Source organism: Ailuropoda melanoleuca, chromosome 6, assembly GCF_002007445.2.
Source record: "Ailuropoda melanoleuca isolate Jingjing chromosome 6, ASM200744v2, whole genome shotgun sequence".
Lineage (NCBI taxonomy): Eukaryota > Metazoa > Chordata > Mammalia > Carnivora > Ursidae > Ailuropoda > Ailuropoda melanoleuca.
The window spans coordinates 37,288,831-37,314,803 of NC_048223.1; the positions used below are offsets into that span (position 1 = coordinate 37,288,831).

Here is a 25,973-nt window from a genome sequence, read left to right on the forward strand (position 1 = left end):
GACCTGCCCCATGGCTTACATCCCTACCTGAGGTATTCAACGCCACCCAGGCCTTGTTGTACCAGAAAGAGGAGGGGTTAAGGTGAGCCAGGGCTTCTCCTCCAAGAGGGTCCAACTGACTTCTACCAGACTCTCAGGATGGCTTTATCAGCCCTCAGGAAGCCTGGGTGATCCACTGGTGAGCCCAGCACTCTTCATGCTGGGAGGCCTTCTGGGGGCTCTCCCAAGGGACTCTCCCAAAGGGTGGTGGGCAGCAGGATTCCTGGACTCTCCCTGGGGGTATATAGATATCCTATAAAGAGGGTATCTGGGTGGCAAGTGTTGAGGGGGAGTGGGGGGGGTTCCATGTAGGGGCCTAGTGGCCCCTTGTTCAGACAGCCCCTTGGGAGGCCACCCAAAGAAGGGACCTTGGAGATGTAACCCACCCCTAGGTCCTGTCCCACCACTGTCCTACCAGGGGTCTGAGGTATGAGAGGCTCAAAGGTGAGTTCCCTGCACCCAACTGCTGTAAGCTTTCCCTGCCTGCGCCCCAGCCCTCACCAAAGGCGCTCCTGGGGTTAGAGGCTTCCCATCGAGAGAGGAGAGGACCCTCCTCCGGACAAGATTCAGGCATACCTCTCCGAGAACCTCCTAACCCATGCCCGTGCACCCATTTTGCAGAAGGGAAAGCAGAGATCCGGGGAGCCGCGTCTGGACGCCCAGACGTCCAGGCTCTCTTTCACAGCAGCCCGGCTGGGCGTCGGAAGTTACACGGTCCCTTTCCCAGAACGACGCCAGATTCTTTCGAGCGGCATCCCAAACCCGGAGGCGCGCCCACGGGTAGGGCGTGGGGCCGGGCCGCCCGCTGTAATGACAGGGCCTACGGCCTGTGGGTGGCGGCGGCGGAGGAAGCGGGAGGAATCCGGCTATTTTTGGCCGGGGCGCGCCCACTAGCCCAGGCCAGGGTTGGCCGGGCTACGGGCCCCCCTTCTGCCCTCCCCGATCCCCAAGAGGGGGCGGGGAGAGGCGCGGGTTGGCGGGCCCCGGGGGGCGGAGCGGTGTCCCGGGCCCACCTCCGGTCTCCTCCCACCGGAGTACTTTCGGGTCCCTCCACCGCACTCGGCTCGGACCCGAGGCGGCCGGCGCAGTCGCGGCGCACGTGTGTCCGCGGCGCCACCTTCCGCTGCGCCGCCCGTCGGGCATGGACTCGGGCCGGGACTTCCTGACCCTGCATGGTGAGTTCCTGGCTGGCCGGCGTGCGGGCAGACCCTGCACGGGCCGACCCCCCCCTGCGGACGTTCCCGGCCTTGGGCCGGGGACCCCCAGTTCCTCCGGCCGCCCTCCGCCCCGCCCCGGGCCCGCCTCTCGGCTCTTTTGTTGCGTTGGGGAAATCTCGGCGCAGGACTCTCCGGGGGAACTGCCAGGCAAGACCTTGGGCATCTCTAACCTTGTCCCCCAGATCTGGCCGGAGGTGGGGGTGGGGGTGGGGTGCGGATCTGAAGACTTCGCTGAAAGCGACCCCCGACCCCCAGACTCCGCCTCAAGGATTCTGCCTTTTTCTGGTCTCGGAGTCTGGGTTCCACGGTCCAGCACGCACGGAAGGGCCGAGGAGGGACGGAACCAGCATCCACGAATAACGAAGTTCTCCCCACACCGTCCGGGGCCCGCTGGAGAGGCTCCCCAAAGCCCAGGCGTGCCTGGACCGCGTCAGGCCGCGCGGGTGTGGAGGTAGTGGAGATTGTAGGGGGAGGAGATGAGGAGGTGTGCAAGGTTGGCCGAGGTCGGGCTGGGCGGCGGTAACTGCTGTCAGCGATGCCCAAGCTGGAAGGAGCAGCCCGCTCCTCCCCTCTGCGCACTCTCCTGGCGGGATGGGGCCGAGTCTCACCTAGAACTGCCTGCAGCTCCACCCTTTGTCCAGCCGAGAGTTCTGTTCCTCTGACCGGCCGGGGAACAGTCTTCGCCGCATTGCTGTCCCTCCAGGAGAAAGAGCAACAGTGGCTTCCCACTGTAGGGCCTGGAGGTCTTCTGGCAGGTCAGGACCCCAACCTGGTCTGGCATCTCTTTGCACCAGCCTGGCGACTCAACTCACCCTTAAGGGTGTCTTGCCCTCCAGGTTCCTGAGATCATCTGCCAGCTCAGCAAAACCTGCCCCTTACGCCAATCACTGTTTAACCATATCTCCCTGTTTTCTAGTATCCCTGGGGTTGGAGACTTCAGTGCCCACCACCTGTCCATCTAAACTATATATGAAGATAATAGATGGGAAAGAGAAAGGCAGAGCCCTCCAGCTGCCCACTAGAGACCCCCTGGCATTCAGGGGGATAGGAGATGTTCCTTTCAGCCAGCCCCTAGTTTGTCTTGTGTTTCCCAGTTGGCCTAGACCTGGTCTCCATGGCCCAAAGAGACCTTGCTCAGGGGCCAGAGCTGTGACCCTCGCGCCACTAGCCTGGGCTCCTCAAGGCAACCTCATCCAACTGGGTCAGGGGATCCCTGCTCCTTCCAGTGCTTGCTCCTCTCAGACCAGAGGTGTCCTTAATGCTCCTGCCAGACTGGCAGGAAGGGAGTCTGGATGGCTCAGGAGACTGCAGTGGAGACCTCTGCTTTCTCTCTTATCATCCCTTAGTCAGTGCTGTCTACCCAGCTCTTCTGGGCCTATCTCACACTCAGATCTCCTAAAAGTCCCGTGGTCTCCTCTGGTCACCTCTGGCACAGCTCATGTTGGAACATGCTCCCCCTCAGGCATCTGTGCCTCTGTCCAGTCTTTGTCCCTTGGTGTCTTCCCTGGAGAGGAAGCTATGTGGAGGCACTGTGGCATGGGTTTGGCCCATTCTGTTTGAGACCTGCCTCCCAAGTGCCTCACTCTGTCCATCCAGCCCTTCCTGCGGGACCAGCAGGACCACTGCAACCCCAAGCTTTTTCCCTGTAGGCCCTGCCACTTCTAGCTCATCACCCAGACTTAATTCCCTTAATTGCCTTTGTCCTTCCTGCAAACCAGATCTGGAAGCAGGAACCCAGCAAGGGAAGTTGATGGTGGGGAGGGGTTGTCACTGTGCCTGGTGCTGTTCCAGGGTGTCCACACTTCCATTGGAGAGGCTGTACCCCTTTCCGATTTGGGGCCCCACAGCACCGAGCATGTGGCGTGGGCAGTTGGCAGTCTGTGGCAGAGCCTCCCTAGATAGGACATGTCGCTTACGTCCTCACCCTGGGTGCGTGCAGACGCGGCGGCGTCTACGGTGGAGAGTTCTGCATACAGTGCAGTCTACACGCATGGGTTCCAGAGGCAGACTGTCTGAGTTCAAGCCTTGACTTTTTTGTTGTAGACAAATCCCTTGATTTCTTGGTGCCTCAGTTTCCTCAGTAAAATAGGGGACAAGAGCCCTACCGACCTCATAGGCTTGCTGTGAGGACTGAATGAGGTCATACATATAAGGCAATGGGAACAGTGTCCAGCACTCGGTAGGGGCTGTGTTCCTGCAGGAGGACCACCGCCAAGTGATCATGCCCTGTGCATTCCTGGGAGATGAGGGGGGCACCAAAAAGGAGTCACTTGCTGGGAAAAATGTGCCCAGAACAGGGCTCAAGAACCAAAGGGCTCCTTCTGGTGTCTCTGAAGCCCTCAGACTGATGCGCCAGTCCCCTGGCCCCTTCCCCCTCCTCCACCACCTCTGCTGTCTCCCTTCTAGCCAGGCCTGTGCTGGCCTCGCAGGCAGGTCTCCACATGTGCCCAAAGGCCACTACCTCCCAGGCCCTCCCCTCACTGAACATCCCCTGTCACTCACTTTACCTACCCCAGATCCATCCTGCCCCACTGTCAAATCTGGCCTTTGTAGAAGTGGAAGCCTGGCTATAGGAGGGCCCTCATCTTGGCCCCAGGAGACCTGAGCTCCAGGCCTCATTTGGCCTCTATTTATAAATGTTGTGACTCTGAGCACGTCCCTTTGCCTCTCTGAGCCCTTTTTTTCCACCCATGACATAGCAACACCCAGTTTACAGGGGACGCTGTGAGGAGAAAGCACGGATGGGCATAGGGGCTCTAGGTTGGCAAAAAAGCCAGTGTCCCCAACAGATAGTGGTTGCAGAGCCATCATAGCAAGTTGGGGTGAGCCCCCTACTTACCTCAGTTATGTTTTAAAACTGTCCCTGGGGTTCCAGACCCATACTTCACAGACACACACTGATCCACACTGATCTTAACATTTTGTGTCGTAGGCCACTTCGGCAGTCAGATGAAGCCTGTGGATCCCCCCCCCCGGGTCATGTTTTTATTTTTTTTAGGTTTAATTATTTTTATTTTGAGAGAGAGCACAAGCAGGGGCAGGAACAGAGGGGGTTAGTAGTCGTGGTAGTAGTAGTGGGGGGGGGGGGGGGGGGTTGGATCCTAGGACACTGAGATCATGACCTTAGTGGAAGGCAGACCTTAACCGCTTAACCGACTGAGCCAGCCAGGCGTCCCAGGGTCATGTTTTTAAATGCATAAAATAAAATATATGTGAATTCAAAGGAAGCAAATTATATTGAGATGTGATTCTATCCATTAGGTCCTTGGCGTGGGGCGGTGCGAGGGCGGCGGGGGCGGGGGGGATCCTTGGTCCTCTGGTTGAGAACCCAGTGTGGTTTCTCTAAACCAGGTTGGTTCACCTTACTCTCTGCCTCCTCCCCCTCCAAATGAAGAACAACTTGTTTGTGCCCGTATTTCAGCTCATCTACACTAACACGCATTCTCATGATTTATTCTCTGTGGCGTGACCTTAGGCGAGTCACTCTGTGCTTCAGTTTATTGTTAGTGTTGCTTTGCTTGGCCGTGCTAATGGCTGGCTTTGCGGGTGACTCACTGCCAGTGCTGGTGACTGGAGCACCAGTGAGGCGAATGGAGGAACTGTTCAGAGGGAGAGAGTCAAAGAGAGGGGTGAGTCAGGCCTCTGGGTGGTGTCCTGACCTTGGCACACAGTAGGGGCTGGGTGCATGAAAGAGAAGTTGTAACTTAATGAAAGGTCCCACTGTTCCCGAGCACACTGGCAGCACAGTTTTGTATAAAGTTGCAGTAGTTCTGGTCTATTCAAAGCAAGCCTGAGTTAATGGACTCATTTTTTTTAAGATCAGCCTTTTTTTCAAGAATTCCGTTTGCATTTGGAACCTTGGAGATTACCCCACTCGGGTGGAGAAACTGTGAGAAGGAAATAGGTCGGCCTGTGAGGCAACAGCCAGCTGAATTACAATTAATTCGTTGAGTAATTGAAGTAAAATATTTGGCCGGCTTGGTGGTCTGCCCCAGACTCCATCCCCTGCTCCGCCTGACCCCGCCCCATCCCATCCTCTTAGACTTGGCCACCCTGGCCGCCGCTACCCGATCTCCCCTCCTCTGCTCCATCTCGTTCAAGCTTCGGGTCGTCAGCCCGGCCCCCAGCAGGTGTTTCGAATTCGGGACTCGGGCTCCGCCCCCGGTTGGACACCGCCCCCTGGTGGGACACCGCCTCCAAAGCAGAGGTTCCGCCCCTCCCTGCCCGAACCCCGCGTTTTCAGTGCGGGGCCCTCCCTCGGTTCGCCCTCTGGGCCCTGGTTCCGCCCCCGGTCGGCTTCCTGAGGGAGGCTCTGCCTCCACGTCGCCTCCCAGACTCTGCTTCTTTCCCCCGCCTCCCACCCCAACCTCTGGGGCTGTGGCTCTGCCCCCTATCCGCTTTCTGGGCTCTGGTTTTCGCCACTGATTTGCTTCCTAGATTACAGATTTGTCCCCTCCGCCTCTTGGGTTCTGGCTTCTCCTTTCCCCTCCTGGAGTCCGCCCTTGCCGCACCTCCCGGGGGCAAAGGTCCTGCCCCTCCGGCGCTGGCCACGTCTCCTAGGGTCTGTCTCCGCCCCTTTCAGCCCTGATTTCTCTCACGCCCCGCCTCTAGGGCTGAGGCTCCGCCCCTCCAGGTTGGCCCCTCCTTCTGGGTTCTCACTCCGCCCCTCCACGCCCGGACTCCGCCCCTGCTTCCCTCCCGGGCGGTGGCTCCGCCTCCACTGCCAGGGCTTTCTAGACGCTGCGCTGTCCCGGGCCAGGCTCGGTGGCGCAGAGGCAGTGCGGAGCGTTATGCAATGTCTAGGAATCCCGAGGCGGAGCCGCTCCAGAGAGCTCTACCTGCAGGAGCAGAGCCTCAAGGTGGCAGCGCTCAATGGGCAGAGGCTGGGTAAGGGACGCAGGGGGCACCGAGCTCTGCTGGGAAGGCTGCTGGGGCAGGATGTGGACTATGTTCCTTTGATCCTTTGATTGGACCTGTTTAGTACCTCTGTGAGTGAGACCACTGTGGGATTGTGTTTGTAGGCGTGGCATGTGGAGTGTTTTCCGGGGGATTGGTTACTTCTCCTGATCTACCTGAGCCCCTCCTAAGCCCCCCACCCCTTACCACCCCAACCCCTCCTGTTACAGATTTCTGAGGCACTACTAGTTATGTGGCTCAGTGTGTAACTGGCATGACTGTGTAACCCAGTGAGATGATTTTCTGAGACTATGTGATCCAGTGATGCTGTGCAAGTGTGAGTGACAAGTGTGACAGCGGGTGACCCAGTGTGTAACCTAGTGGTGATTCTGTCCCTCATGTGGTACGTGGGGCACTGTGTGGCAATGATGATGTGTAATGCTGTGTAACCAAGTGTGTGACGTTGTGGCACCAGTGTGACTGTGTGTGGTCCAGTGTGATCCTGTGCCCTGAGTGACTGTGGGAGACAGATCGACAGTGGGTGACCCGGGTGACTGATTCTGTGTCACAGTATGTGTTATGTGGATTTTCTGACATTACTCAGTGGGCCTGCGCGGTGACTTGCATAAGGTAATGTTTCCTAGCACGAACCCTTGGGCAGGCTTCGGAGTTCTGACTCCACCATGTAACTTCCTTGAACTTCAGTTTCCTCATCTGTAAAATGGGAATAATGATAGTGCCTTCCTCATAGGGTTGTTGGGGGGATTAAATACATATGCTAAGAACAGTGTCTTATTCAAATACTGCCCATGAATGTCCTGGTGGCTGCTATGATTATCATTGTGATGGTGTTCCGGCACTGTGTGTCGAGTGTGGCAGCGTGTAACTGTATGGCTGTGGGGCCCAGACCCGGTCTGTCTCCATTATGCGTCACCCTCTGTACAGGGGCAGAACTCCTGGCACCACCACCCCCCAGCCTCCTGGTAGCACCTGCACACTTTCTGCCCTCTTCCACACGGCCACCTCACTGTGTGCGGCTAGCCTGAGTGGGTTGGTGAGGCTGCCAGGTCAGCCCAGGGGCCCTTGAGATTCGAGGCCCCTTACCACCACCCTCCCACAGGAGGAGAGGGTACTGAAGCTGAGTGAGCGGGCTGGGCGACGAGTGCCGAGGGAGCAAGGGTGGCGAGGCGGGCAGCCCTGCGGCCTCAGAAATAAAAGGGCTGGCTGCAGATGAGACTCAGAGGTGGGGGTGCCTGCCCAGGTTCCCTAGTGGCGCAGAAGGCAGCGGCTATTATCCAGGCCCACCTTGGGGCTGAGGTCCGCGTTCCGGAAGCCATGTCGGCAGCCAGGGGACTTATCTCTGCCTGACTGCAGACAAGGCCACAGCCTGGCTCCAGGACAGGATGAACATGTCATCTCCCCACGGTGTTTTCCAGGACCGGAGGGTGGGGCTCACTTTCTGCTTTCCAACCCCCTCCCCTGTTACCATCTGTGTTGTTGGCAGTGGCTTGTCCTAACGAGTGCCCAGCTTGGGGGGCAGGGGGCAGGCACAGGGTAAGGAGATGCCCCTGCCAGTTTACATCTCAGCCTCAGAAAGGACAATGGAATGCCCCAGCAGAGGCTGAGGGACTCTCTTCTGGCATCTGGGAACTCCCTTCCCCTTCCTCTTGTTCCAAGTGCCACAGACACAGCAGGACGTCCTGCAAGCCCCCTTCTCCTCCATTGAACCTCTGCTGGGGCTGAAGGGAGGCTGCTCATATATACTAAGACAGAGGGGTCTCCCAGAAGTGTGGGGAGACTTGGGACAAAGGAAGAAGAGGGCACATCAGACCATCACCTCTGAAGAGGCCTGCAGACGCTTCTCCCAGCACTGTTCTCACCCTGTGCTAATGGGGAAACAGAGGCATGGGGGAGGGGAGCTGCCTAAAGCCATGGGGTGGGGCAGGGGGTTATTAGCACTGGGCTCTGTCCCTAGTGGAGGCAGGAGACTGGGGAGGGATAAAGAGGGTATGGGTGGCTGAAGCCTGGGGAAACAGTCCAGAAGTTTCCCTAGGTCTTGTGGGCATGTGGGGCAGGCTGGTGGGGCGGGGGCAGCGGGGGCGTGGATAAAGCTGGAGAGCCTATCAGGGGCTTTGGATCTGGGCTCGGAAAAGCAAAGCTTAGAGGCCTAGTCACAGGCCCCCCAGACTGCACCCACACGGTCCCTGATGCCACCGCTCTGCTGGAGCAGAAGGATAAAGCTTGCTGAACGGCCACATAGTTTTAGTTCTGGAGACAGAGTGAGGTGAGCTGGCCACCTGGCTCTGAGCAGAGCTGGCTGCGGGACTGCATGGGGCTCAGCTGGGAGATAGGGATCTAGACGCATCTATCTCTACATTGTATTGATGAATCATTGAGGTGGGGAGTGGTCTCTCCTTTATCACAGTTAATACAGGCTCTGCTTGGGGATGAGGGCTCCTGGGAGGCCAGGACCAGTGCCCTTGGGGTACCTCTGCTTGAGCCTGTTAGGACAAAGGGCATTGTATCTTTGGGAGCCTGTGTCTCGGAGGCCAGCCTGGGTCTCTGAAGACAGTTGGGCAGGAGAGGCTATGCAGCCACGGTCTGGTCCTCACTTAGGACCCTGGGCCGGGTCCTGCCTCAGCTGCTGAGAAGGCTGCACTGTGCCGTAGGGCCGTTATACGTGGGGGTCCCAGACCCAGGACACTCAGAGACGGGATGGGCAGGGAGAGGCAGGGGCATCCCAGAGGCCAAACCCAGGCCACAGTGGGCTCATCTGTCTCTTCTGGGGGCAAGGTTCAGAGCCCTTCTCAAGCAGGTGGAAGTCAGGGTGGGGGCAGCAGGGGTGAGGGTGGCAGGGATGAGCACAAGCGTCCTACAGCAACCACAGTGTTGACACCAAGACCTACAACTGCTGCTATCTCCGGACCTTTTCTTTCCTGCTCAGCCTGATATTTTGGTCCTGCCTTCCTTCAGATCACTCTGACCCCTAAGTATGACCAGGAGGGGCACACTTTTTTTTTTTGCAAGCCAGGCCATTTCCCAGTATCTGGTTCCCCAGGAACCAGATGTTCTTGAATTAGTGCTTCCCCTTGTCTATTCAGCTGTGGATGGCAGGTCACGGTACATAAAGTGTAGCCTTGAGTGGGTGGGTGTCCTAAGGTTTGCCTGGCCTTGGCTGGCAATCAGAGATGACTTCCTGTAGGAGGCAGGGCTCCAGGATCAGGTTGGAGCATGGGTGAAGGTGGGAGAAGGGAACGGGGAACAAAGGGTGAGGCTGGTGAGAAGTGGGACCCTTCTCTGAGAGGGTCCAGAGGTGGGAGTAGCCAGCATGGGGCTTGGGGCAGCAGGGACACCAGGAGAAGTGGCATCTCACCAGCTCTGCCCCCTAGGTCTACAGGATGACGAGGACCTACAGGTACTGCTAAAGGGCAGCCAGCTCCTGAAGGTGAAGTCCAACTCATGGCGGAGAGAGCGTTTCTACAAACTGCAGGAAGACTGCAAGACCATCTGGCAGGAGTCCCGCAAGGTCATGCGGACCCCGGAGTCCCAGCTGTGTGAGTGTCCCAGGGCTGCAGGGTGGGAGCAGAGTGTGGATCTTGTGCTTGCGGGCTGGGGGAGAGCACGGTGAGGGGGGAGGTCAATCCTGGACCAGGACCACAAATAGGGAAACCCAGGCCTGGCCCGCTGGGGCCCGGGTCGGTCACACAACAAGGACCAGATATGGAGAAACTGAAGCTGGCAAGGGTAGGGGAGAAGAGTTAGTTAAATCACCGATAGGGCAAATGAGGCCCAGTCTGGGCCAGAGAAGTTAGTCATGGAGGACCAGAGATGGAGAGGCTGAAGGCTTTTGGGGGTAGGGATGCATACTGTGACCACAGGTGGGAAAGCCAGGCTCAGAAGTAGGGAGGTGGCTGGACAGTATTGTCTGAACTCACAGGGTATCCACCCAGACAGACGTGGGAAGGAGGGAAGTTGGGTGGACTAGGACTCCACGTGTATCAGGTGTGGTGAGGCCAAAAGCCAAGCCCAAAGTCCAGGGGCAGATAAGGCCCTTCCTGGTTTTAGTGGCCAGGATATGAGGTGGGGCCACAGGAGGCAGTTCCTTCCTGGGACTGGGGCCATAGCAAAGAGGTAGGGTGGAGTGGAGGGAGGCCTTAGCTGGGCAGCTCCCTTGAGGGTGTTGGGTCTGAGGATTTTCTGGAAGCTTTGGAAAAGGCCCAGGAACCCAAGGCTCAGGCCTGCAAATGAAGAGTGCCTCCAGCAGGCCTCTCAGAGAAAGCTGTGCTAACTAGCTGCCTTGTAACACAGAATGCCCTAAGGATTCTATTAAATGAGAGGGCCCTGCTGCATCTTTACTCGGGGGGAAAATGTTAGACCACTGCTACCCGAAAGAACTTCCTTTGGTGATGGAAATGTTCTATATCTGTGCTGTCCAGTATGGGTACCTCTAGCAACCCGTGGTCATTGAGCAGCTGAAATGTGGCTCGTGTGACCGAGGAACTGAATTCTTAACTTCACTGAATTTTAGCTACTTTATATTTAAATAGCCACGTGTGGCTGGTGGCTGTTATATCGGACAATGCGGAAAGATCATGCGGAAAGATCATCGTAGCTGGATTTCACCCAACCCACACCCCTGCCTTTGCCATGGTGGGGAGGGGGATGGGGCAGGGGCACCCCACTGGGGAGTGGGATCAGACACAGGTGACAGGCTCCAGATGAGACAGGGGACAGGAGGAAGGGGAGGTGCCCAGGCAGGGTTTGCCGGGCCTCGGGACACTGGGTAGAAACCTGAGGAGGCCTGCCTCCTGGCCGTGTGGCCTGTAGCAGGGTCAGAGGTGAGGCAGGACAGGAGCAGGGTCAGAGGGGGAGAGCTAGGCTGGGGCCTTGGGGCTGTGGGCCATGGAAGGTTTCCGAGCAAGGCAGGGTAGGGTGAAAGCAGATAGAGCCTACAGTCCTCTTCAAAGCCAGAGTGCATGTTGGTCACACAGCGTGGAAGTGACCCAGACCTCGCCTCTGTCAGTGGCACCAGCCAGGCTCCTTTATAGGCCTCTGCCCTGATATGGGGCTTCCTGTTAGATGCTGGTGGGGGGCGGCACGGTGGGAACGGACGTCTTGCTCTCTGAGCTCTGGGGATTCCTGAGAGACGCCCCCGCTTCACCAGCCAGTACATATGCCTGGTTCCCTGGCACTTGGTGGTGGCGGGCCTGGGGGCAGAGACAAGAGTAGGGGTGGGGGCTGGTGAGATGAGCCCCTCATGCTGGGAGAGCTGAGAGCACAAGGGCAGGAGAGGCATTCCAGGCAGGAGACCAGTGTGAGCAAAGGTGCAGGGGCGAGAATGAGGAGGGGGCATGAGTGAGCGGCCTGCACCTGACCAGAGGGGCTGCAGGGGTGAGAGGTGTGGGGTTGGGCTCTGGTGTGCTCAAGTGAGGAACGTGGCCAGAAGAGGCTCTGTTCCATGTCAGACACACTGAGACGGCTCTCAGGCTGAGCATGCCTGTTGGCTGCTTCCCTTCGCTGTGTGAGCAGTGACACTGTTGTCCCCAAATGCGCTCTACCCTCGGGGAAACTGAGGCCAGGCGAAGGAGTGGAGCAGCGCCCCCAGTTCTCTCTGCTCTTTCCTCCCTAAGTTTCCCCTGATCCTGCCACCACTCCACTCCCTCCACTCTGGCTCCCAGAGGTAGACAAGGCATTATCAGCAGGGCAGGCATCTGGACTTTCTCTCTGGCATGGGTGGGGTGCTGGCCAGGAGCTGCCCGGCTCAGGTTTCCTGTTTTCACTCCCAGCCCGGGGCAGCGGGGGCTGCCTGGGCCTAGCGGGCACAGGAGGCTGTGGGCAAAGGGATTAAGCAGGGATATCCCCTGCACCTCAGATGGCCCGGGCTCACATGTCCCACTCTGGAGTTGTGAAGGGCTGGGCACATCCCTTCATGTGGGGCTTGCGGGTGGCTAGGAGCACTCAGGGCTCAGGCAGGAACAGGGAGGACAGGTGAGCTTGCAGCTGGAGCTGGTCTAGGACCCAGGACAGATGGATGTGGATGGCTCAGGACACAGGTGGAGCAGGGGCAGAGCCTGGACCTGGATGCTGGGCAGCTTAGCATGAGCCCAGCTGGTGGGACTGGCTGCCAGCCAGGCCAGGAAGGGCACCCTGGGGGTGGGGGTGGGGGCAAGGGCCTTGCTGCTCTCTGAAGCTTGGAAGGCTGGGGTGTGACAGGAGGGCTCTCCCCGCAGTTCCTAAGGACAGAATGATGTACTCTCTCAGACCCCTAAGGGCACCTCTTGGGGTCCTAGAGAGCAAGAGCCTTCCCATACTCTTCTTGCCAAGGGGTTCCCTGAGGTCAGCACACACGTGGACACATGCAGGGAAAGGTCGTGTCTGTGCTGCAGCACAAGCACTTATCCCTGTGCCCCCCCACCCTGGGGCCAGGGCTGCTGGAGGGTGGCTCCAGGCTCCCGCATGGTCGTGAGGGGGGGCCGCGGGCTCTCAGGGCCATCTGAGGGGAAGATGGTCCAAAGTCAAGTGTGATTAAGAGGGTATGTATCCTGTCCGCCTCAGGCTCCAAGCTCCAGAATGGTCTCTCCCCATCTCTAAAAGCCCTGCCCTGCCCTAGTCCTCTCCCAGGGGCCCTCCTGCCTTCCAGTCCAGGAACAGCAGGGCCTGGGGTCCCAGGTGCCCTTCTCTAGGGTCAGTCTCTCCTTCTGTCCACCCGCCCCCCCCGGTTCCCCTGTGTCTCACATTCCTCCTCCGCCTCGGTCTCTGTCCTCCTTCCTCCTTTGCGTTCCCCTTGTCCGTCCTGCTGCCCCCCTCCTTGTCTCTGGATCCAGGCCTGAGCTCCCGCCCCGGCTCTGTGTCCCCACGCTGTGCCTTGGCTACACCCGGGGCAGGGACTGGCTTCACAGCTCTCTCTGCCACCTATCCCCTTCTTGCAGTCTCCATTGAGGACATTCAGGAGGTGCGGAAGGGCCACCGCACGGAGGGCATGGAGAAGTTTGCCCGGGATGTGCCTGAGGACCGCTGCTTCTCCATCGTCTTCAAGGACCAGCGCAACACGCTAGACCTCATCTCCCCGTCGCCGGCGGAGGCCCAGCACTGGGTGCAGGGCCTGCGCAAGATCATCCACCACTCGGGCTCCATGGACCAGAGGCAGAAGCTGCAGCAGTATCCTTCCGGCGGCAGCAGGTCCGCCCAGCCTGCGGGTGCCGGCTGTGGTCATCGCCAGGGCAGCCTGGGTGTGGAGGATACTCCGCTCGGGCCGTCATACCGACAGCACAGGCTGGGTGGCTTGCACAACGGAAATGAATCTTCTCACAGTTCTGGAGGCTAGAGACCTGAGGTCTGGGTGCCAGCGCGGTCGGCTTCTGGTGAGAGCTCTCTTCCTGGCTGGTGAGTGGCTGCCTGCTCACTGTGTCCTCACATGGCAGAGAGAGAGACAGCGAGAGAGAGACAGCGAGAGAGAGAGAGAGAGAGAGAGAGAGAGAGAGAGAGAGAGTGAGAGAGAGAGAGAGAGAAGATCTTTGGTGTCTCCTCTGATAAGGGCACTAATTCTATCATGTAGGCTCCACCTGATGACCTTATGACCTCATGTAAGCCCCCCACGACTCATCCCCAGATGCCATCATATTGGGGGTTAGGGCTCCCACATATTAATTTGGGGGGAACATAGTTCAGTCCGTAGCTGAAGGGAAGCAGAGAAGGTACCTGGAGCCCTGTTTGGTCTACTCAGTGCAGCCCCCGATGTCCCCGCTTCTTCCCCTGTAACCAGCACGGAGTTCTGCTAATGGCAGCAGCCTGCTCCCATGGGAGACCGAGTCTTGAGTGTTTGAATCATGTTTCTTGGAGTTATTATATTTTTTCTCTCTCGGAATTTGGAAGGCCCTGGTACCCCCCGTGCCATTCCTCGGGGAGTGAATCAAGTTTCCCTGGGCCTCGTGTGCAGACCAGCCCGTAGGCTTAAAACAAATTCACTTCCCAGTCTGGAGGCCCAACAGCGCACCAGCCTGTGATTCAAAGTGGTCAGGCTTCTGGTACAGAGGAGGAGGGCAGAACCAGTCCAGCTCCTTTATTTTAATGACAGTTTTATTGACATACAGTTCACATACCATGTAATTCACCTGCTTAAAGTGTCCACGTCAATGCTGTTTAGTGTACACAAAGTTACAAGTAATTTTACAACACCTTCATCACCTTAAAAAGAACCCCGTACCCATTGGCAGCCAGGCCCCATTTCCCCATAACCCCCAGCCCTAGACAACCACTGATTAGTTTTTGGCTCTTTACGTTTGCCTTTTTCTGGACATCTCCTGTAAATGGAATCGCACGGTCTTTAGTGAGTGGCTTCTTTCACGGGGCAGGTCTTTCAGGTACATCCCTGTGGTGGTACTGTGAGTCACCACTTCGTTCCTTCTCGTGGCTCAATACTAGTCCACGGTCTGCTTATTTATCCAGCCAGCAGTTGATGGAAGCAGCATTTTCACTCTGGAGCTTTTATCCATTAATGCTGCTATGAACATTGGTGCAGAAGTTTTGTGTGGCGTATACCTAGAATTTATAAGCCTTATGGTAACTGTAAGTTTAACCCTTTGAAGGACTTGCAGTTTCCCAACCAGGACATTGACATTCCCACCAGGAGTGTATGAGGGTTCCAATTTGTCACATCTTCACTAACGCTGGTTACTATTGTTACTACTTTTTTTTTTTTTTTATCGTAGCCACCCTTGTGGGTGTGAGGTGGTATTTCATTGTGGTCTCGATTTGCATTTCCTTGATAGCTACTGATGTCAGCTATCTTTACATGTGTTTATCCATCAGTTGTAGAAATGTCTATCAGATCCTTTGAGGAAATATCTGTCAGATCCTTTGCCCCTTTTTTGTTGTTGTTAAGTTCTTTTTTTTTAAGATTTGATTTGATTTAAGATTTTATTTATTTGACACAGAGAGAGAGTACAAGCAGGGGGAGCAACAGGCAGAGGGAGAGGGAGAAGTCGGCTCAGATCATGACCTGAGCTGAAGGCAGATGCCAAACTGTCTGAGCCACCCAGGCACCCCTAAAGATTTTATTTTGAAGTAATCTCTACAGCCAATGTGGGGCTTGAATTTACAACCCTGAGATCAAGAGTTGCATGCTCAGGGGCACCTGGGTGCTCAATCAGTTAAGTGTCCAACTCTTGGTTTCAGCTCAGGTCATGATCTCAGGGTCGTGAGATCGAGCCCCACAAGACCCACAAGACAGGCTCCGTGCTCAGCTGGGAATCTGCTGGAGATTTCCTCCCTCTTCCTCTCCCTCTGCCCTTCCCCCTGCTCACACATGCTCTTTCTCTCTCTCTAAAATAAATAAATTAAAAATCTTTAAAAAAAAAGAGTTGCACGCTCTACACACCGAGCCAGTCAGGCGCCCCTTTTAAGCTCTTTTTTAAATGGATTTATTTTTTTTAAATCTTTGCTTGTGGTAAAATCTACATAACATAAAATTTCCCATCTTCAACCATTTTAGTCGTGTTGAGTACATTCCCATTGTCGTGCGGTCCATCTCTAGAACTCTTTTCATCTTGTAAAACTGAAATTCTATCCCCATTAAACAACAATTTCTCATTCTCCCACCTGCAATCCACACTCTCCAGCCCCGACCCCCCCCTCCCCCGCAGCCACCATTCTACCTTCTGTCTCTCTGAATTTGACCACCCTAGGCACTTCAGACAAGTAGAATCACAGAGTATTTGTCTTTTTGCAACTGGCTTGTTTCACTTAGCATAATGTCCTCAAGGTTCATCCATGTGGTAGCCGGTGTCCAATTTCCATTCTTTCTAAGACCGAATAATAATGCACTGTCTGCATTATCTATATATTGTCTTTTCATTCATGCATTGATGGGCCTCTGGGTTGCTTCCACCTGTTTCCTGTTGTGCATAATGCTGCTGTGAACATGGCTGAACCAATATCTCTCTGAGACCCTGCTTGCAGTTCTTTTGGGTAGATACCCAGAAGCAGAGTTGCTGGATCCCAGGGTAATTCTACTTTGAATTGTTTGAGGCACCACCATATTGTTTCCCACAGCATCTGACCTACTTTATCCTCCCACCGGCAGTACGCAAGGGTTCTGATTTCAAGTCCTCAACATACTTGTTATTTTCTGGGTTTTTTGGTTTGGGTTGGGTTTTGATAAGTATCTTATCATGGTTTTGATTTGTGTTTCCCTAATGATTAGTGATGTTGAGTATTGTTTTTTTTATTTGCTTTCCTGTATCTTTTCTGGAGAAATGTCTATTTACGTCTCTGGTGCCATTTTTTTTTTAAAGATTTTATTTATTTATTTGACAGAGATAGAGACAGCCAGCGAGAGAGGGAACACAAGCAGGGGGAGTGGGAGAGGAAGAAGCAGGCTCATAGCGGAGGAGCCTGATGTGGGGCTCGATCCCACAACGCCGGGATCACGCCCTGAGCCAAAGGCAAACGCTTAACCGCTGTGCCACCCAGGCGCCCCTCTCTTCTTTTTCTTGATGGTATTTAAAGGGCAAGTTTTTAGTTTTGGTGAAGTCTAATCCAGCTACTTTTTGCTTTTGTTGCTTGTGATTTTTGATGTTTTGTTTAAGAAGGTTTTGCTTAACCCCGAATTACTAATGTTTACTCTTATTATTTTCTTCTAAAGGTTTTATAGTTTTAGCTATTACATTTAGGCCTTTGCTTCATTTTTAATTCCTTTTCGTGTGGGGTGTGATGTGAGGGATTCAACTTCATTTTTTTAGCATATAGGTAGTTGTCCCAGCACCATTTGTTGAAAAGACTGTTCTTTCCTCATTGACTTGTCTTTACACCCTCATCAAAAATCAATTGACCATAAATATGAGGGTTTCTTTTCTTTTTTAAAGATTTTATTTATTTGAGAGAGAGCAAGAGTGAGAGAGAGAGAGAGAGAGGACAGAAGGAGAGGGAGAAGCAGACTCCCCACTGAGCAGAGAGCCAGACAAGGGGCTTGATCCCAGGACCCTGGAATCATGACCTGAGCTGAAGGCAGATGCTTAACCAACTGAGCCACCCACGTGCCCCAAGAGGGTTTATTTTCATGGCTGTTAGTTCTATTCCATCTATCTATGTCTATCCTTGCACCAGTACACCGTGGTTTGGTTACTGTAACTTTGTAAGTTTAGAAATCAGGAAGTGTGAGTTCTCCAAATTTGTTCTTTTTTTTTTTTTTTTTTAAAGATCTATTTATTTGAGAGAGAGATAACAGGAGCAGGAGGGGCAGAGGGAGAGTGAGAGAGAATCTCAAGCAGACTCCAAGGGCTCCATCTCACGAAACCGAGTTGGACACTTAACCGACTGCTGCACCCAGGCGCCCCTGTTCTTTTTTTGCAAGATTGTTTTGACTATTCTGGGTGCCTTGATGTTCCATGTGAATTTTAGGATCAATTTCTGCAGAGAAGCCAGCATGATTATGATAGGGGTGGTTGAGTCTGTAGATCAATCCGGAGGGTATTCCCTATTTAATGATATCAAATCTTGTGATCTGTAAATATGGCTATCTTTCTGTTTATTTAGATCTTCCTTAATTTCTTTCAACAGTGTTTTGTAGTTTTCAGACTATGAGCTATACATTAAAAAAATTTTTATTCCCAAGTATTTTTTTTAATATATTTTTTCAAAATTGTAATGTTCTTATTGGTGATTTTTTTTAAAGATTTTATTTATTTATTTGACAGAGAGAGAGATAGCCAGCGAGAGAGGGAACACAATCAGGGGGAGTGGGAGAGGAAGAAGCATGTCCCAGCAGAGGAGCCCAATGCGGGACTCAATCCCAAAACCCTGGGATCACGCCCTGAGCATAAGGCAGGTGCTTAACGACTGAGCCACCCAGGTGCCCCTGAACTTTTTTTTTAAACTGGAATTCTGCCATAATTATTATTTCATGTAAATATATACATAAAATATGGCTATGTTAGAATGAAATTTTCTTTTAATTTTTTAATTTTTAAAAAAGATTTATTGATTTATTTTAGAGAGAGAAAGACTGCATGTGCGCAGGGAGGGGCAGAGGGAGAGAGAGAGAATCTTCAGGCAGACTCCCCGCTGAGAGTGTGGAGCCCAAGGTAGGGCTCGATCTCATGCCCCTGAGATCATGACCTGAGCCAAAACCAAGAGTAGGATGCCTAACCGGCTGAGCCACCCAGGCGCCCCAGAATGAAGTTTTAAAGGCCCACAAAATGAAACTGCCAATATGTGGGTTCTGCCCCCAGTCTTCTTTTTTGCATTTCAATTTGCCTAATGATGCATTTGCCAAAAATAGTGGAGATCTTACATTGATATCCATTTTCTGTGTACCATATGTCCTAACTCTCTCCCTGTGTTAGTACAGTCTCCATAAAAAGCTGTAGTGACCGTGTAATACTCCATTGAGTAGATGCCTGTAAATTAGTGATCCATTCTTTTAGGGTGGAACATATATTTCAGTCTTTCACTCCTGTAAGTAACATTGCAAAGAACTATGTTTCTAAAAGTTCTTGGTATTTCGGAGTATTTCCTTACCAACAGATTCCTAGAAGTGGAATGAGTGAGTCCAATGATGGGGCAGTTTCAAGCTTTAGCTCGATCTCTGCTTCACTTTCCCGAGGGTTGAACAATTTCCTTTATCCAAGTGGTGGATGGGAGTGTCCATGTCACGTCACACCTCCTTGTACTGGGTAATAGACTTTTCAATTGCTCATCTTAGAGTTTAAGAAATTGCATCTCGGGGCGCCTGGGTGGCACAGTGGTTAGGCGTCTGCCTTCGGCTCAGGGCGTGATCCTAGCATTATGGGATCGAGCCCCACATCGGGCTCCTCTGCTGAGAGCCTGCTTCTTCCTCTCCCACTCCCCCTGCTTGTGTTCCCTCTCTCGCTGGCTGTCTCTATCTCTGTCGAGTAAATAAATAAAATCTTTAAAAAAAAAAAAAAAGAAAAAAAATTGCATCTCATTTGCAAATTGTTAGTATCTTTGATTACCGAGAATGTTTGCAAAAGGTCAGTTTATGGCCGTTTCTCATTTGGTTATTAGGGTCATCATAGTGTTTTCTGGATGGCTTTATTTTTTCTTTTTTTGACCCTCAGAATTATTTAAGGTTTACATGGCATCATTTTTATGTTGTTTCCTTTGTGACTTCTTCTAAAAACCTACTGTCATTTTTTAAAAAATTGTTTTCATTGTCTTTGTTCTTTAATTTCTGTGGAAGGTGGAGGTCGTCTTTCTTGACTTCTCCAGGTCAAGGTTGAGGGGAGAGGGGCCAGAGATCATGGAAAAGTGGGGGCTAAGTGCCCCCATTGTGACAGCATGATGTAGGCTTTGGTTTTGCTTCTGATACCCTCACCTCCTGCTCTGTGGCTTCAAGTTTGCCGCTTCTTGTAAAATAAGCCTCAAGTGCTTAGTCAAGTTGGCTAACAATTCTGTATTGAAAACCAGGACATACTTTGAAACATTAACAGGAATTATCCCTGGGTGACAGGACTATGGGGGATTTGTTTGTTTACTTCTCTGCATTTTGTAAGTTGTCTATAGGGAACTCTTTCACAGTGAGAAAGGAAATGGTTTTTTTTTAATGTGAAAGGGTTCAAAGCCAGTTAATAGGAAAAAGACCCCTTAATAGGATGTAACATGTCCTCGGAAGAGGCCCTCAGGTCTTCTCCTGGAACACCGGTGTGCAGTGTGTCAGGCCTGCAGGGCCTTTGTCTGTAGGTGACCTCAGTCCATCTGGGCCCAGGCGTTGACCCTGGGCTTAAAACCTGGGCTGTAGTTGGGACCTTGGGGGTATCAGGGCTCCTGGGTTCTTTCCTTACTTCTTGCCCAGCTGGATTCACTCCTGCTTGCGAAAAGCTGACAAAAATAAGGACAACAAGATGAGCTTCAAGGAGCTGCAGAACTTCCTAAAGGAGCTCAACATCCAGGTGGATGATAGCTACGCCCGGAAGATCTTCAGGGTGAGGCAGGGACTGAGGGCTGGGTTCGTGGGGCAGAGGGCCCCGCACCTGAGTTAGGAGCTTGCTATGAGCAGGCCCACCTGGCCCCGCAGGAGTGTGACCGCTCCCAGACGGACTCTCTGGAGGATGATGAGATCGAGGCCTTCTACAAGATGCTGACCCAGCGGGAGGAGATTGACCGCACCTTCACCCAGGCGGCCGGCTCCAGGGAAACGCTGTCGGTGGACCAGTTAGTGACGTTCCTGCAGCACCAGCAACGGGAGGAGGCTGCAGGGCCAGCACTGGCCCTCTCCCTCATTGAGCGCTACGAGCCCAGTGAGACTGGTGAGATCCTGGCTGAGGCCTTTGGCCTGCAGTCCCTGGGGCCACACTGGACGGGGAGACCCCTGGGGAGACTACAGCCCAAGTGTAGGGAGCTGGAAGGAAGGGGGGGCACCCTGGTCAGTGTTTGCTTGCCCCATGAAAGCAAGCAGATGGGAGACAGGGCTCCAGCATCACTACCCCTCTCTTGGTTCCTTTTCCAGGGGGTTTTGTGGACTCCTCCTCCAGGAAATAGAGAGGAGGCTGAGAAAGCAAACCCTTTTCCTGCTTCCATCCTGAGCCAGGCTTTGAGATGGACAGCCAGGGCCCTGTCCTGGAGGCGCTTCGGTCTGGAGGCCCAGAGGAGGAGGAGATGTGGCTCTGGTTTCAGGGGGCCTCACATTGTGGGGGGCCGTGGAGAAGACAGGGCCCCCACCGTGGGGTAGTCACAGTCTGATAGTTGACTCAAACTCACCCCCCTCCGAGAGATATCAAGGACCGGCTCAGGAGAGGGAGGCAAGGACAGCAGAGGGCTCCCCTCCCAGAGCAGTGGCGCCCGGAAGGTCTCCTGGAGGTGGCTGGCCAGGAGGGCTCTGACTGGCGCCGGCCTCCTCCTTCGCAGCCAAGGCGCAGCGGCAGATGACCAAGGACGGCTTCCTCATGTACCTGCTGTCCGCCCAGGGGGCGGGGCCTGGGGGCGGGGCCGGAGGGCCTAGCCGCCACGCCTACCCGCAGGGCGTTGTGCAAAGGCTGCCGCTGCCTGGAGCTGGACTGCTGGGACGGCCCCAACCAGGAGCCGATCATCTACCACGGCTACACTTTCACGTCCAAGATCCTCCTCTGCGACGTGCTCAGGGCCATCCGGGACTACGCCTTCAAGGTTGCGCGCGCCCCTGGCGGGTGAGGAGGGCCATAGTAGGGGCGGCCCCCCCTCCTAACCTGCCCTGGGGCCTCCAGGCGTCCCCCTACCCCGTCATCCTGTCCCTGGAGAACCACTGCAGCCTGGAGCAACAGCGTGTGATGGCGCGACACCTGCGCACCATCCTGGGCCCCATGCTGTTGGACCGGCCGCTGGATGGGGTCACCGCAAGTCTGCCTTCCCCTGAGGTTCGCGGTGGGCATGGAGGTACCCAGACGAGAGGGCAGGGGGACTGGCTGGGAGGCCAGCTGGGTCTTGACGAGCTGTTCCTTCCTAGCAACTGAAGGGGAAGATCTTGCTGAAGGGGAAGAAGCTTGGGGGGCTCCTGCCCCCTGGCGGGGAGGGTGGCCCTGAAGCCACTGTTGTGTCCGATGAGGATGAGGCTGCTGAGATGGAGGACGAGGCAGTGAGGAGCCGCGTGCAGCGCAAGCCCAGGGTTCGAGGGGGAGCAGTGGGGGTGGGGGCAGCCCTGGGGCCCTCCCCCATCATGGGATATTTGCCTCGTCTCAGTTCTCTGTGGCTGCCACTCAGACCCTCTGCCCCCTCTCTCTGTCTGTCTCCCTCTCTGTCTTTCTGTGTCTGGGTTTCTGGCTCTCTCAGTGCCCACCTGCCCCAACCTCTGAATCTAACCTGGGCCTCCCCATGGCCCCCAGGAGGACAAGCTCAGGCTAGTGGAGGAGCTCTCCGATATGGTCATTTACTGCAAGAGTGTCCACTTCGGGGGCTTCTCCAGCTCTGGCACCCCAGGGCAGGCTTTCTATGAGATGGCGTCCTTCTCTGAGAACCGCGCCCTCCGACTGCTCCAAGAATCAGGTGAGCCCCAGCCCTGCATCCTCAGGGTGCTGGCCATCCGCCTGACCATTTGTACTGGCCCGGGCCGGGCCTGGCTCCACTGCTCGGGACACGCCCAGAGTTGGCACTCCCTGCTGCCACCAGGTGGCCTGCGCTTCTGAGCACCCTCCCCTTTGCAGGAAACAGCTTTGTCCGCCACAACGTCAGTCACCTGAGCAGGATTTACCCCGCTGGGTGGAGGACAGACTCCTCCAACTACAGCCCTGTGGAGATGTGGAACGGGGGCTGCCAGATCGGTATGGGGCCGAGAGGCGGGCTGGGGAGGGTTTCCGTCCAGAGGGCCAGGGGTCAGGAGCCTCTGGGGACCCGGCTGGGACCAGACACAGGGACCTGTGGGCTCGGGAGCTGGTAGTCTCGGTTTGGAAATAGCCACTGGCCAGCAAGGCGGGATCCGAAATCGCATCGTTAGCACACTAGTCGTTTGAATTCTGACACTGGAAATGGAATGTGAGGCTGGTGTGATGGGTCAGTAAGGTGGCAGGAGGGCAGGAAGCATTGGAGTGATGCTGGACCCTGCTTCTGCCTCACCATATGACCCTAAGGCCTCAGGGTGCCCTGAGTAGACTGGGCTCTAGGGGCCCTGAGACCAGCCCACAGCCTGTGACTGCTCTATCCTGGCTACAGTGGCCCTGAATTTCCAGACACCTGGCCCAGAGATGGACGTGTACCAGGGCCGCTTCCAGGACAACGGGGCCTGTGGGTATGTGCTGAAGCCTGCCTTCCTGCGAGACCCAAACTCTACCTTTAACTCACGTGCCCTGGCTCAGGGGCCCTGGTGGACCCGGAAGCGACTCAGTGTCAGGGTATGGCCAGCCACAGGAGGGACAGGAGCCCATGGGCCTCCCTCCCTGCTACCATTCCCGAACCCCCATTTGTCCCTGGCCTCTCCTCAGGTCATCTCCGGGCAGCAGTTGCCAAAAGTCAATAAGAATAAGAATTCAATTGTGGACCCCAAGGTGACCGTGGAGATCCATGGTGTGGGCCAGGACGTGGCCAGCCGCCAGACTGCCGTGGTCACCAATAACGGTACTTGCTGGGCCTGGGTGGGGCCCGACCCCTGGGGCTGGTGTCCGTGCTGCTGACGTGGGGCTTATACTCCTAGGTTTCAACCCATGGTGGGACACAGAGTTTGAGTTTGAGGTGGTGGTGCCTGAGCTTGCCCTCGTGCGCTTCGTGGTGGAGGATTATGACGCATCCTCTAAGAACGACTTCATTGGCCAGAGCACCATCCCCTTGGGCAGCCTCAAGCAAGGTGAGTGTATGTGGAGGGGAGGGGATGACAAGGTGGAGGAGGCAGAGCCATTGTCCCTTGAAGCATCCTCGCCGAATGACTGGAACTTTCTGTGTGTTCTTTCCTGCCCATCCCCCCTGCCAGGATACCGCCATGTCCACCTCTTATCAAAGAACGGAGACCAGCACCCATCCGCCACCCTCTTTGTGAAGGTGTATCTCCAGGACTAGGTTTGGGGGTTCTGACGGGGGCTGTCCCAAGCAAGCCAGGCCCTCCGTCCCCACCGGGGACAGGGCTGGTGTGGCTGCTCCCGACCTTTCACTCAGAGCTAGAGGCCCCACACTGCCTTCAGCTCTAACATACCGTCTGTGCTGCTGCGTCTCTGGGGTCCCAGGAGCCCCAGTCCCTGGAGCTCTCCTCAGTTCCGTTAGGACAAACACTGCAGCCCTCCACCCTCTGGCCTGGCCCTGGGGTGAGGGTTTTTATAAAAGTAATAAGACTAAGTCCTGTGGTCTCTTCACTGGAATGCCAGAAAATCCCTATAAAGGGCACCCGAGTGTGTGTGTGTGTGTGTGTGTGCGTGCACGCGTGCGTGTGCATGTATGTGGAGAGAGGAGCCCTAGCACCTCTCTCTCTCTCTCCACTTGCCCCACACTCACGCTGTGAGTAGGAGGGTTGTCTGTCCCCTTGGGCAGGAAGGACCAGTGAGAAACAAACCCCTCCATGGAAGACAGTGGAGAGAGCTCAGTCCTCCGGAACATCACAGACTAGCCCCTGCAGTCCCAGAGGCCCCTTCCCCCCAGAGGTGGACTAACTGAGTGATCCAGACTTGAAATCCCGCATGCCACACCTTGTGAGGACCACCAGCTTTTATTGACTGGGGTGGAGGGGATGACCCAGGAGTCTCCGACTAGGATGTGCCAGCGGGGTCTCCCCAGGGGCTCAGGTATGTATGGGGGAGGTACCCAAGGTCCTGGCCATGTGGGTGGCACAGGCAGGGGCAGGGCCTGGGGTCAGAAAAAGCCAAGCCGCTTTTTCTCCTGCTGCTGCCTCCACTTGGCCATGCTATAGAATTCTTCCTTGGATTTCCCAAAGATATCTTGGAAGTCAGAGTCGGAGAGATAGGACTGGAAGGGAGAGGGTACAGGGGCAGGGTGTCAACTGATCCCAGAATCCCGTCCCATCCACCCAGTGGTGCGATCCTCCCCCAGATCTCTCTGCCCATTATTCCATCTGGAAGACCCCTCTCCCCGGGCAGCCTGCCCATTGCCCACCATCAGTGGGTCATGCCCTGGGCGCCTCCAGCTGAGGTTTAGATGCATCAGTGCTGGGGCAGCAAGTGGCAGGGGGCCTCGGGCACTGACCTCCTTGTGGGCTGGGTCCACGCCCTCTGGCAGGTCTTCGGCAGCCTGGTGCATTAGCTGTTCTCGGGGCAGGCTCCCACTGATGCTGAGTCTGGGGCTGCTGTGGTAGCTGCCGGTGCTGGTGCCACCGGCCTTGGGGCCTCGCTGCAGCTCATTCCCTGAGACCTCCTGGGAGCCCTTGAGGCTCCGCAGGGTCAAGGGGCCTGCCCTGCCATTGCTTGGCCCTCTAGACAGGTGGAAGTTGTTGAGTTCCTGCCCGGAGAGGGGACTCAGGCTGGGGATACGGGGGAGAGGCTCCCACGGGGAGGCCACACTGAGCCCACTGGCCCTCTTGCCCCTACTGCAAACCCTGCCACCCACCTGGGCTTGGCTCCGTCCTTGCCCATTCTGCCCATCCAGACCATGCCAACCAAGCCTAGTCCCCAGCGGGAGCCTGGCAGACCCAATACTCACTGCTGTTATTTCAGCTATGGCAGGTCTTGCTCCCAGGCTGCCATCCACCACCTCCTCACAGGACTGGTTGTTCTGGGGGCAAGAATCAGGGCAGGGGCAGGATGGAGAGCACCACTGGGACCTGGGAGGGGGCCTGAGGACAAGACCAGGGCTCCTCTACCCACACTTGAGGTCCCCAGACAGGGCAATGCCTCCTCCCAGTTTGCTCAGGGCAGGCCCCTCTCCCTGGAGTAGGTTGGGGCTTGGAGTTAAGGCCTCACTCACAGTCCACTTGTAGGGGTCCCAGGTGAGGAACCATCCAGTGAAGGTGGGAGGCTCATGGCCCTGCTTGATCACCACGATGGGCGTGGTGGGGCTCCTCCCTGCCGGGTGCGTCTTCAGGTACTCCTGGCCCCAGGCCACCGACGACTCCTTCCGCTTGCTGGCAGCTTCCCCCAGCCACAGGAAGATCTGGGCCACAGAAGGGGCCTGGCCTTGGGCAAGTGGAGGGGCTGCCCAGAGCTGACCACTTCCTTCCTACTCCCATCCATTAAATGTTCTCACAATCCCGCACACATCCCAGCCAACCAGGCACACCCAGCAGGCCTGCTGCCATACCACCCACATGGCAGAGGGTCACAGGCATGCATGTATACATTCAACCCACAAATATTTATTGACCACGTGTTGTGTGCCAGGCACTGTTCTAGGCACCGGGGATTCAACAATGAAAAAACAAAACGGGCAAAAATCCCTGCCCTTGTAGAGCTTTCATTTTATCTG

The 25,973-nt window shown here is 55.5% G+C and overlaps 2 protein-coding genes across 4 annotated transcripts in view; one reads left to right on the forward strand and one right to left on the reverse strand.

The window, feature by feature from the left end:
- Positions 1-1,059: 1,059 nt before the first annotated feature.
- On the forward strand, positions 1,060-23,897 carry PLCD1 (phospholipase C delta 1). Its single transcript, XM_002914635.4, is given in 15 exon segments — positions 1,060-1,214; positions 9,542-9,706; positions 13,082-13,310; positions 19,963-20,092; positions 20,185-20,416; positions 21,015-21,121; positions 21,123-21,272; positions 21,350-21,499; positions 21,589-21,747; positions 21,965-22,124; positions 22,283-22,399; positions 22,788-22,966; positions 23,057-23,189; positions 23,266-23,415; positions 23,539-23,897. Coding segments are annotated over 15 exon segments (2,181 nt in total). The 5' UTR covers positions 1,060-1,180; the 3' UTR covers positions 23,625-23,897.
- A 26-nt stretch (positions 23,898-23,923) lies between these two features.
- VILL (villin like) overlaps positions 23,924-25,973 on the reverse strand; it is an 85,638-nt gene continuing 83,588 nt past the window's right edge. For 2 of the 3 annotated variants that reach the window (XM_034662242.1, XM_034662243.1), the window contains 4 exons: positions 25,476-25,661; positions 25,212-25,283; positions 24,759-25,010; positions 23,924-24,521 (listed from right to left, as the gene is read on the reverse strand). In XM_034662242.1, coding sequence (XP_034518133.1) covers positions 24,408-24,521; positions 24,759-25,010; positions 25,212-25,283; positions 25,476-25,661 — 624 coding nt within the window. In that variant the 3' untranslated portion in view covers positions 23,924-24,407. The remainder of the gene's footprint in view (positions 24,522-24,758; positions 25,011-25,211; positions 25,284-25,475; positions 25,662-25,973) is intronic. The other variant, XM_019794547.2, reaches the window with a different exon arrangement.